Source organism: Cariama cristata, unplaced genomic scaffold, assembly GCF_000690535.1.
Source record: "Cariama cristata isolate BGI_N322 unplaced genomic scaffold, ASM69053v1 scaffold10709, whole genome shotgun sequence".
Classification (NCBI taxonomy): domain Eukaryota; kingdom Metazoa; phylum Chordata; class Aves; order Cariamiformes; family Cariamidae; genus Cariama; species Cariama cristata.
In genome coordinates, this window is record NW_009634056.1 from 2,595 (window position 1) to 14,963 (window position 12,369).

General features: G+C 36.5%; 1 protein-coding gene across 1 annotated transcript in view; it reads right to left on the reverse strand.

Moving 5' to 3' along the window:
• Positions 1–1,191: 1,191 nt before the first annotated feature.
• NUP133 (nucleoporin 133kDa) overlaps positions 1,192–12,369 on the reverse strand; it is a 32,635-nt gene continuing 21,457 nt past the window's right edge. The window contains exons 19-25 of the mRNA XM_009707020.1: positions 11,997–12,155; positions 10,439–10,574; positions 8,498–8,616; positions 6,928–7,008; positions 4,846–4,910; positions 2,346–2,434; positions 1,192–1,369 (exon numbers count right to left, since the gene is read on the reverse strand). Coding sequence (XP_009705322.1) covers positions 1,233–1,369; positions 2,346–2,434; positions 4,846–4,910; positions 6,928–7,008; positions 8,498–8,616; positions 10,439–10,574; positions 11,997–12,155 — 786 coding nt within the window. The 3' untranslated portion in view covers positions 1,192–1,232. The remainder of the gene's footprint in view (positions 1,370–2,345; positions 2,435–4,845; positions 4,911–6,927; positions 7,009–8,497; positions 8,617–10,438; positions 10,575–11,996; positions 12,156–12,369) is intronic.

Here is a 12,369-nt window from a genome sequence, read left to right on the forward strand (position 1 = left end):
TATTCTTCCAAACATGTTCAGACTCTCAGCCCAGCTTACTGTATTAGTACAGGGAGGAGGGGAAGCCACGGAAGGGGAGCTGTGCTTTTAAAACTAGAAACTGGATTCTCTTCAACCAATTTAACTTCTGACCTTCTCAGCTGTTGGATCAAGTTGTTACAGCAGGCATCGAGCCAGACAAGTAAAGCATAAGGGCATGCAAGTTGCTCTGCATTCACTCTCTGGCTGTTGAGCTACTTGCAAAAGAAAGGTGCAACATGTCAGATTGAAGTAACTTTTATTTAAAGATTAAAATCTGCTGCCAATCAGAATAATTAAAAATTAAATTAAATGGATTTTTTTTTTATTCCCATGTCAGAGATAACTAACTGGGGCAGTGGGGTAAAAAAAAAAAAAAGGAAAATTAGTAGTATTTACCAGTAGAACACGTCACGGAGTAAGGAAGATCATGCTGGACTCCCACACTTTCCTAACTGCTTTCTAGGTTCAAGCAGTTGCCGTGAATGACTGCATGGTGAGCTGTTAATCTCATTTTTACATGTGTTCTAGAAATCTGCATATAACTTAAATGAAAGTTAAATGGATACAATGTTAAAATGTTTTGAAAAAGTTTAATCTTGCTGATATAAACTGAAAGAAGGGTATATTTACTGGACCAGAGGACTTTGAGAACTATGCTTTATTCCTTTCTGTCACAGACAAGCTGAGTGACCAGTGACAACCAGTTATCCTTTTTGTGCCAGTAATCTTTAATGCAAAATTGAAATTACCTAGTTTCTTCAGCAAAGTGTTGTGCAAAGAGAGAGCAGAGTTATCTTATAGAAAAATGATTTGATTCTTAGGTAAGCTACAAAGCCCCCCATCATGTTTTCGGTATGTTCTCTGAACTGAAATCACAGCCCCAGTGAAGTGAGAGCAAAAGTTTCTACCTTCCGCAGCGGGTCCCACATTTCACCCTGTGTGTCTGTGTATCTTTGAGTCTCAGGCAGGACTCAGGCTAACAAAGACATAAAACGAAACAGCAAGTTTACAAAAGGCATAGAAAATGAAAACTTTATTTTTCTTTTGTCTGAAAACACAGCTGTGCCTCCCTTGACTAAAGTGTCAATATCTATAAATTTAAGACCAAGTATATTACTCATACAGGTTTTAGCAAAACAAACATAACATAAGAAAGCACAGAAGAATTTAACAGTTCTTTAGAAAAAATATTGTAAAAAAAATAGTGAGAATCATGCTTGTCCCTGAACGTAGAGTTCATAGTTTGCCTTTAACACAAATTCAAAGTAAGCATTACATTTCAAGTTGCCAAGTTCGTTCGCTTGCAGCAAGTCCTTCACCTCCGGTAAATACTCACTTAACTGAACTCCTACAACACAAAACCTTTGATTACAGCACTGATAAAAGTACCTTGCTTTAGCAGTTAAGAAAATTTTTAAGTAAACACCTGTGCCTCCCCCAGGGTTAAATTACTGTTGGAATTGAGAAGATCTAATTCTATTATACATGTCAAGAAATACAATAAAGCTTAAGTAGCCTGTAAAACTGAGTTTTAAAAAAAAAAAGAGAGAAAAGAAAGATCGGTCATATAATAAATACTCATCAGTTATAAATATATCATCAGTTCCAACATTTCAGGCTGAGGTGTGAGAATCATACAAAGGGCAAGAAACTGACAGGACTGAACACATAAAGCTAGAACTGTTCTGAAGAACTTAATTTTTGTATTTCTGCATGGAGCCTTCTCTGTTCTGGAAGAAGTTCATATGCAGTAATATTTTAAACGGACTTTGACTCCAAATTGCTTCCCTTCTCTCCCTCCCCCTTCCAGCTGTAACTTCCATGGCCATAACTTCCCATGGTCAGCTTTAACTGGGGAGAGGTGGGGGGGGTCCATGTGTGTGTCATTACTTTTTTTTTTTTCTTTTGGACAGGGAAAACAAAAGCAAAAATCATTTAAGCTAAAATAGATTTAAGCTCTTCTGAGTGACAGTCAATTAGTTATTAATCCTGTATCTTACAAGTGATATGTACTTAAATCCAGAAGACAGACTTTCCTGTACAGTAAGAAACTGCTAGAAGTCTGATGGCTGCCCTACTCAGCAAATAATTTGAGAGTATGAAGTTTATAACCAAGAAATCTGCTCATCTCTTATCCCCTCAACATTTTACAGAGATAGAATTAGCTCCATATGATTGTAATTATCTAGCGGAAGACATACTGAAGTTTTTATTACTCTGAGAATTTATTAATGCTACTTCTTACATATTAGTGTTCATCTTAAGCAGCTCTGGAAACAACTAAACAATTTCAAGAAGTTCAATTATATGTAAGTACACTTTACCTTCTTTCAATAGTTTTTGTAGTATTTTCACAAATATACTATCTTTAGATGCTTCAATTGGATCATCTCTACCATCTGAACTGGACCATCTGCAAGTCAAAGAATAATTTGTGGAAAGAATTGCACAGATGAAATAAAATGAAAACTATCAAGAAAAAAATATGCAGGAAAATTTGATAAATTATCAAAGGTGATTACTGCATGTTCACACGGAAGTGTTACGTGCTTGGCTATAGCTCAAAGCAAGTTTTTTTTCTATCTTGTGTTAATTATTCTTTATTCCAAGAGCAAAACTGCAATAAAATTGCACTACAACATAGTCTAGTTAGGAGGACAATAGAAATATTTCCTGTCTTCTAAACTGTAAAGGAAAACATTATTTCTTTAATAAAATAAAAAATATTATCCATCAAGATAAAAATTACCTATTCTCAGTAATTATATTTTACGATTGAGATGACGAAAGTATAGATTTATTTTTTGGTAGAATAAAGTAAGAGCAGCAATTTGCTAACATATGTGAAAAAACCAAACCAAACCAAGCAAACACTGAGAAAAGGAAGGAGGAGGAAAAAAAACCTGTAAAATCTAAGTTGCAGGCCTGTAACAGCACACACAGACACAAAACAAATACAGTTCGTCTCATTTGTGATTACATGTGAAGGTGAAGACTCATGAATGCAAGTCTCACCTATGACAGAAAAATCCCAAAGAGATTTTTCTGAGAGAAAGATTATTTTAAAATGACAATTTTTCATCCTTGCAGAGCTTTACGTATAGCAGTTTTAAGTCAACACCAACCTAACTTGTTTTGCTGTGGTTCTAACCTTTCAGTTGTTAAAATTGCCTGTTCCATGTTACCTGCCGGACAAAAGCTGTTCTCATATCACTCCCTAAACTAACATGAACCTCCCTGGGCCAACGGGACATGCTTCCAACAGATCTGCACCTGGCTCCCAGAAGCTGTTACTGACAAATCCTCTGTACCTCACTGAAACCATGGTTTTACCCTGGATCTCACAAACTCCCAAACGTCTAGGATTTCATCTTTAATTCTACTGGGAAGAACGTGAGGGAGGGAAGGAAGGAGGGAAGGGGAAGGGGGTAGGGGGATTTCCCCCTCTTAGGCACAGAGGAGGACAGTGAGGACCCTACCAGAACATCAGGCGCACACTCAGCAATGCTCTCCATTCTACCCAAGAACCTTGCCACCATTTGTAGCTGTTAAGCTAGAAAACAGATGCCATCCTTAAAAGTAGGTATTGTAACATGTCAAACGCTTACTTTTGCACACAGATGACAGTTAACACCGCCTCTTTTGAAATAGCGCTCAACCTCTTTGTAAGCCTTTGTGAGCTTTGCTGGACTGGAAACTCAATTGGGACATCAAGCTTTCTAAGAGCTATTCGGTGCAAAGTGATCTCAAATGGCGTCTGGTGAGCAAGCGGAGTGGGCAAAATCTTGTCAGCATTATATATGATTCGAATGGTTTAAATATGTCAAAAATTCTGTTCTCAGCCCAGGGTGGACAGGTCATAAAACAATTATTGGACTGGTGCCATGTAGGAGTTCTGGATTCTCCTGTCTTGAAAATAATAGGAAGGGAAAAAACACTTGGAATAGCGTGAACCTGTTTCTGCATATTATTTGTGTCATGTGTGACAGTAACTTCGGAATTTATTTTCTAAAGACCACTGTCCTTTGGAATCTATCCTATGCATAAGTGTGAATCCAAATGCTGCTTATTTCCATTTTAATCACAAATGGCACAATGCATTTGGAATGTATTCTCTCCTCATCTTTTCTTTCTTAGGTCCTCTTGGAACATGGATGGGAATTAGAAAAGCTGGATAACTTCTGAAAATTGGACAGGAAAGGGAGGGAATGCCATTTGAGTTATTTAACCTGGGAGAGAACAGTAGCACTTCTTGATAAGAAGATTCTTCTGACCAGTTGGATTCAGCCTGTATTCGGTGCTGAAGGTCCATAAGAGTGGCTCTTTTAAGCAGTATTTAAGGCTTTGAGCTCTTACACTCAGGAATGCAGCTTTAACTCAAAAAGGTCATGAACTTGTCAATGTGGTTCAATGGCCAAAAGCAAGTGAAATAAAAGTTTTCAGGAGGGACCTCTGCACATGTTGCTCTTAAAAAGCTTCGATTTGAGATGCTTTGAAGGAAACAAAAGTTTCAGCATCGGTCATTTCTTTTACCTTAGCAAAGTGTTCAAGACTGAAAGCTGCATGAGTATATTTCTGTCTCAGGTGCTGAGAACGCACAGTAGTTGCCAGTGAGCTAAACAAAGAAAGTACTACAGATTTTTTTCTGCTGGGGTTTCACCTTACAAATAAACAGACACATTCTGATCAGATACTTTATGCTTTACTAACCTTATCCTTATAATTCAATCTTTTCAGTGAGCTAAAGAATACTATACTAAAATATAATTCTGGAAAACCTATGCCACAAATACTCCCAGTAATTTATATTCATACTGGACTTACCCATCTCTCTGGAGAGCCTTACAGAGAATTTTAAGTTTAAGATCATTTACATCGACTTCCTCTTCCTTCAGTTCATATAAGGAGAAAACACAGGTAAGTTAAATTTTCTTTTTTAAAGCAGCAATCACTCTGTCACACAGATTACACCAATGAATTAGATTCTTCAATTACTGAACACTGTTTTTAACACATGCTATTTTAACAGGTGACCCGATCAGACTGTTCAAACACCAAAGACTCTGCATTTCCATCTGAAAACATGGCTCAGACTTTCTACATCACCACACGACTGCTGAAGACCAACTACCTCAATTTGAAAAAGGGCGTATTTTAAAGCACATGAACAAATACCACTTTGTAAAAACACTGTATTCTAGGCAAGTTTTATTTTAAGATGTGCTAAATGGTGACTGAAGTCAAGGCTCTTTTTTTTTTTCAGCATGGCCAAGCTAACCAGCATGCATTAGCGTCCACATTAGGATGTATGTTTTATGAACGTATTACTAAGTGTCTTCAAAGATACACATTTGTCTTGGAAAGGGCAGTCCCTTTGAGATACTGGTGCGAGAGAGCCTTTTAAAATAGCGTCAGAAAAAAGACCATATATTTTTTTCCAGCTCTCAGTGTTCCGAAGCATCAGACCTACTTTAAATTCCCCTCATAAGAGATTACAGAAACCATGAACACTTGAATTTAGAAGCCTGGAAGCAAGAGGATGGGTCTCGACTTTATGCTACACTTTTGTAGGAGAAAAGCAGGGAAAACTAGGGAACAGCTAGTTTTTAGACTCTAGTCTAAACCACCATCTCTAATTTGTACTGAAAGGTTCTACACAAGTTGTTAGAGACTCAAGTATCTGAGCAAAAAAAAAAAAAATTTGAAATCTCATGTTTTTAGAGTGATGTTTATTTTATTTAGATGTAAAAAAACAATATAGGTGTCTCAGTGTTCATGAACTGTGTTGACAATTTAAGAGGAAAAGTAATTTAAAAGAGAACCAAATGAGTTCACTCAAGTTTATTTTACTGCAGAATATTATTATTTGGACTATTTATGTTGTAAAAATGAAGGGAAAGTTAGAAGGGGGAAAAAAAGCATTGAATTTTCTTTTTAAACTCAAGAGAACTAACTCAGAGTAACATGTTGCTCTAAGTAGTAGTACTCTTTCCTCAGTACAAAATATAATAGAGTACTAAACACAGGACAAGTAAACATATTCATATGTAAAGCAAAAAAAATACTAGGTCATAGCACTAAAGAAATGTTATTCAAACAAAATTTTGATAAAAGAAATGCAATTAAAAACAACTTAAAATAAATTTAAATTTAAAAACCAATTATAATTATCAAACCGAAGTTATTGAAGACCAACAAAATGACACACTGGTGTTTACAAAGCACTACTGCAGAGAGGACTTTAACTTGCAGCCCTACCCAGACTAGCAGGAATTGGGATAATCAGAAGAGAGCTCTCATTTTCAATTGGTAAGGAATACTTTTGCTAAAATAATACAACTTTAGCTTTTCAGCAAAAACTGTTGTTAGTTCAGGTTTGATGCTCCTCAGAAGTTGATTTATTCATGCTTAGTGGAAAATTACTCCTGACAAGATACTAGATCGTGTAACGAGAAGCAGTGAGAAAGCACAGAGCAAATCTGTGGTTCAATGCTATTGACATGTTAAAAAGCTGGTGACTATCCCACATTATCTCATGACCATCAGAGAAACTGCCAATAGGGGAGACACAAGGACTAAAGTACTGAAAACAGATCATCTTTGTTCCTCCTGTTTGGAGAAAGCCTGTAGGGAAGCAAGGCTCTAAAAAAGAAACTATAGACTATAAATGGGAAGTGAAGATGAGGAGTGTCATTTTTCTTAAATGATCTAAAGCACATTTGGCATTAAGTCTCCACCGACTTAAAAACAAACTGAAGAAACACATCAGAGGTTATTTTTAATTACCGTGCACTAAGCTAATATGTTAACTAAGTACAGATATACCATCCTAGCTTAAATAACAATAAAAAAAGAAATAAAAAAAAGCCTCTGGATTAGAAATCCTTCAAAAAAAACTTTTCCTACCTCATCAATATATTCCAGCAGATCAAGTGCTTTCTTGAAGTCATATTCATTGGCCCTTCTGTTCTCATCACATATGTACATCTATGATACGAGAGATTAACGTAGAGAATTATTTTTAGCCTACAAACTAATGTAACTGATATCATGGACAACTCATCGTGGGAAGACCACCATGTATTTTCCACTTACATGACCTTCTCATGAAAATATGTCTTGATTCAATTGCAAGTATTTTTATAGTAAGGAATATACTTAAGGTTTTAGAGCAGCATTCCACCTACATGACAATGGTCTGTGGACAAATGATATTGGATATAAGGCTGCTAGGTTTCAAATTTAAATGCCATTTAAGGCTGTAACATTCCTGGACTATTGTAGCCAGAGCTCAGCTCCACAAATAAGCTCTCAGAATTATTTCAGTAATTAAGCTCAAAGCAGTACTTAAGCACATGCACTGCCTTTCACCTTTTAAAAACAGACAAGTTTGCTGTCAATATTTCACCCCCCCCAACAAAATTCTACTAAAAATTAGCACTTCAAAGGAAAATTAACATTAATGCTCTTTTTATTTACGCTTTCCGAGATTCATTCTCGCGTTGCAAGTAGCAAGTATGAACACTGGTTTGACAATAGAGAGAATTCAGAAGGAAAACTGTCATGGTGCCAGCGCCTGCCAAGTCATGAGTGACACTTCCTACTCTCCCCTAATCCCACAGACAGCCTCACTTAAAGACACAGGTAATGACTTCAGAATCTGCTATTAGCCTTGCTTTAAGAAAATGAGGAGAATGTAAACAAGCACACTATCAGCTTTTGATTTTCCACAGCATTACAAGAAAAGCAAGGAGTTGTAAAACTGACACCTAGACAGGACCCGATTTGTTTTACGACATATCATGTTCTTTGTGTGCATCACTGGATGATAAAAATATGCTGCCAACAAGGCAGAAACAATAAGGCTACTGGTTCCTGACTACCACCAGAAAGGGGTGTGGAAAGGGAGTCAGTGCTCTTGGTGATCCCAGTACCGAAGCAGTTCATGGTTTTGTTTTGGTATGGGTTGGGGTTTTGTTTTGTTTTGGGGGTGTGGGGGTAATGTAGAAAGACTTTGAGTGCCTCTTTGGAACAGGTGACCAAAAGCCTCTTCCTGCTTCTAGCCCCTTTTTCTAGATTGCAGCACCCTTCTACCACTAAGGTGGAATTCTTTGTTCCTTCTGCCTTCCAAGTTCCGCCCTGCTGAGAATGTAACAGAAGGTAAAAATTGTCTCACATCCAAAACCTGGCTTAGACCAGTAAATCAACTTCTGGCACTGGTTTCATTTGCTTTTTCTCCTACCAACACTCTAAAGCACATGTTCAACAAGAAGAAATTTGAACTAAAACCAGCGTTCTGAAGTTTCGTGCTGGTAGAAACTAAGCAAAGATAAACCAATTCATATATCAGATCCTTAGGTGCTTAGCAAGTCATATAGATAAAGACAGATGTGATCTTCTCATTTGTTTTATCACACAGACGCAGAAACCATACTGGAACTCTACCTGTGTAATGAAGAAAACATGAGATACTTACATCAATGAGCTGAGATGCCGACAACACTGGCATATCATTGAGGTTCAACTGTTTCTCTGTCAGTAATTGTTCAGGGAGCGTCTCCTGATGTAGCAGAAAGCCTTCCTGTTCTGATATTTCTTGTAGTCATTTAAGGAAATGAATGTTTCATGTTATTAAAATGTAGTAATAAATTCTATGGCACAGTAATAACTGTCAAGTCACAATATTATTCAGGTCTATGAGTGTTTGTTACGAAGCATTCTATCCAGGCACTCATCTATGTTCCTGAAGCACAGAAATACTTTCACTTCAATATTGTCATCCTGGCGAACTAGTTTTTACCTTCCACTCAGGTTCCCAGTGTAACACAGACTGATAACTCTTTTTTTCTCAAAATCACAAAATGAATACATAGGATTGGAGGGAAGCTGCTGCACTATGCAGGAAAGTAAGTTGGTTGCAATTTTTAGGAGCTACCTCTTGGCTGAAGGTCTGTGCCATGGACCTGCTCCATCTCATGAATTATTCCATTTTGGATCGTTTTATTTTCCAGTATGATCTGCTTCAGGGTTAGAAACCTACTAGGCTGAAACAATCAAAATGGAATAATTTCAGCCACACTATGCAAACCCTGCCTTGCCACCCAGTTCCACTGCATGGTAGAAAGGGGAAAATAATTCTAAGGAACATTTTATCTCTTATCTCTGGATAAGCAAAATGTGGCAGAAATAATTATTCTTTCTTTATCAATGGGAAACTGATACACAAAGAGTGTAAGTTTTAAAAGCTGTGTCATGTGTCATATAGAAACCTGTAGCAAAGTCCAGACTAAATTTTGAGAGTCCATTAGTCTATTAAAATAAACCTTTGATTTCCTCATTTTTCTACAGTTTTCCTATTTAAAGATGAGATTCTTCACATCAGCATAGGTTTTTTTTTTCACAGCAGTGAGAAAAACAAATTTAAACTTTAAGATTTCATGCCATGTTTTGTAATTTAAAAGGCAGATAATTTCTAAAGTCTACTTAGTTATCATAATTATCCCTGGGCTTTTTCAACAGGATTTCTTTTAAGAATTGTACATAACATACATGGATAAACATGCAAATAAACAGAAATAAGCTTGAGTAGTAACCTCGAGTAATATTTCCAAGCTTCCCCCTGGTGGCCAGCGTCAACTTATCTATGAGTGTAGAACTGCTTTTTCACAAACTCACAGCACCATGTGCTGCACAAACAGTACCAGCCAAAGGGTCTTTTCCAAAGGGATAGGAATGGCAGAGCAGCTGAACTGTTGCATTTAGTAATGAAGCAGAATAGGTATTCCTACTTTTCCCGTTAACATCCTTTCAGTTAGAGCATAATGAAGCACTCTCCCTGTAACCTTTCTAGATACAGAGAGTAAGATGCTGAGAAAGCATTTCTTGATCACAAATGTATATATTCACAGGTACGTTATTACAATACAACATAGTTACTGGATTTCCTTATACAGCCTCAATAGTTGAGAAGAATTCAGAATTGAGGGCTATTCAATAAACAGGCTTTAAGAAATTAAATCATTTTTATTTTGCATCGGAAATATAAAATGCAGCTTCATGAAAACACATTCAGTGTGAATGGTTTACAAGTTTCAGCCACTTCAGAACTGTCTAATGACTTCTCAAAATACTGTGCAACTTTTTATTTATACCAATATTTTGCATGTCATAAGAAAAAGTGAAAAGGTACAAATTTCCCATGCTCATAGTCCTAACTCACAGGTGAAAGTGAATGTGGTTACTGCCTGACGCTGTCTTCCTTATCCTTCCTGCAACGTGCAAAATCATCAGCCCGTTTATCCTTACCACATTAAGTTAGAGCCCTCAACCTAACAAATTAACAATCTGCAAAATTAATTTGACTCTAATTCAATAACTTCTTTAGTCTATTCTTCATTTTGCTGTTTTTATTTCTTACCTTCTATTTTCTCTTGCAGTATGTCTTCTGAGAAGTCAGATGCCAGTGCAGCTAACTTGCTTAAGCCAAGAAGCGTTTTCTTCTTTGCAAAATATCGAGTCTCCATATTTGCTAAAGCCTGCAACGTTCTGTGAGCCTGAAAGTAATAAAGATGTTAGAAATCAGTTTTGTTAACAGATCAAGATTTAATCTGAACTGTAATCTCACAGCTATTTTTCGGTTGTAATACTATAAGCCTTTTTCTAAAAGTTGTACAACTTGCACATTAAAACTCTGCATTACACTCTTCAGGAACAGACATAGATCTCTACTCCAGTTATATAAAAAAAATCTTCAAGAAAAACTATCTTATGATCAAAGGATAAATTACAACTTCACATATTATACCTTTGCGATCTTATTCGAGTCTTCACCATAAAAGCCAGGCAAATACACTTTGACAGAACAATTTTGCATGCAGATTAATTCACTTGTTAATTCAGGAATTTGAAGACAGAATTATAACTGCTGCAGTAACCAAACATATAGGCAAGAATTTATTTGTCTATCAGACAAAGGAACAGAAAGTTTCTGAGCACTTACTCAGAAATAAACTATCCAGACTGAACTACTCATGTAATTTAGAATCCTTGCCCCCTCTTCATAGTGCTTTGCTATAACAGATAAAAACCTCAGTTGACACAAATGGAATATTACAATATTCTCAGGGTGGTGGTGTTTTTGTGGTGGGTTTTTTGTTATTTTGGGGTTTTTTTTGGTGGTGTTTTTTTGTTTGGTTGGTTGGGTTTTGGTTTTTTAGGGGCATACAGTATTACCAACCTATAATTTGCAGTAGGATAAACGTTTCCATGCTCTGCATGCTTAATAAGTGTGCATATGGATTGAAAGAAGCCATTTTTGTCTAGAAATAGTTTATTTGCCAAAGTGAAATACATTCATAAGTCTAGCAGGAGGCAGAAAAGACTGACCAGCAGGAACTGGGGAAAGAATAACTCAGCAGCCTACAAGGTAACAAAGGATCAAGTTTAAAAATGTTGTCACATTAATCTATCCACATGCACATTTGCTATTAAAAAAAAAATACTTTTAAACTATGCATGTAAGAGATTAAAGCAATCAATACCTTTTTTACTTTTGCGATATCTCCAAAATCCTTTGTTTTAAATAGTTAGTCTTGAAATGTAAGTTTCAGTTTTTCCCCTGCTGGATAATCTGATAATGCTATTGATATTTACTGTAAACCCCCAATCCCACTGAAGTAGCGATCATGTAGCCAAACAAAATGTCCTTGATAAAAAAATATTAGTCACCAACAAGGGATGAAAAGCATCCCTAACTTCCATGACATGGTGTAGTGGCTTATATGATATACCAGATGGTGTCTGGAGGAAGGCTTTTGGTACTTCATTAATTATCTGTGTCCTCTCTCCCCTAACTCATCTAGATAAGCTGTCTTTTGAAGATGAGGAGTCATAACTAGATAATTTGCCTACTTGATTATGTACTCGGCCTGTTTAACATGCGATATTTCAGCTTGATTGTATTTAAGAAACCCTACCTTTTGCAAATCCTGACTATTGATTTCATGTAACCAGCTCAGATGCTCATGAGCTTGCAAGAAACTGGCCAGCTGTCCATGCTGAGCAACAGGCTGAGATAACAGCTTCCCTCGCTTTCCTTTTTCTAGATACCAACGAAACAGGAAATCTGAAAAATTCTGAACACAACAGGAATATGAACACATTTTAAAAGTTACATTTAAATATCTTGTTTGTCTTCTAAGGCACAATGCTTCATAAAATATAATTGGTAAGAACATGGTACAAACCTGCTTAACAAAACAAGACACACACACACACAAAAAAATAGTGTTGATGAAAAAACCCCTCAAGAGTCCTGATAGAAATAGTGTTTGAAGAATTCACGAGCCA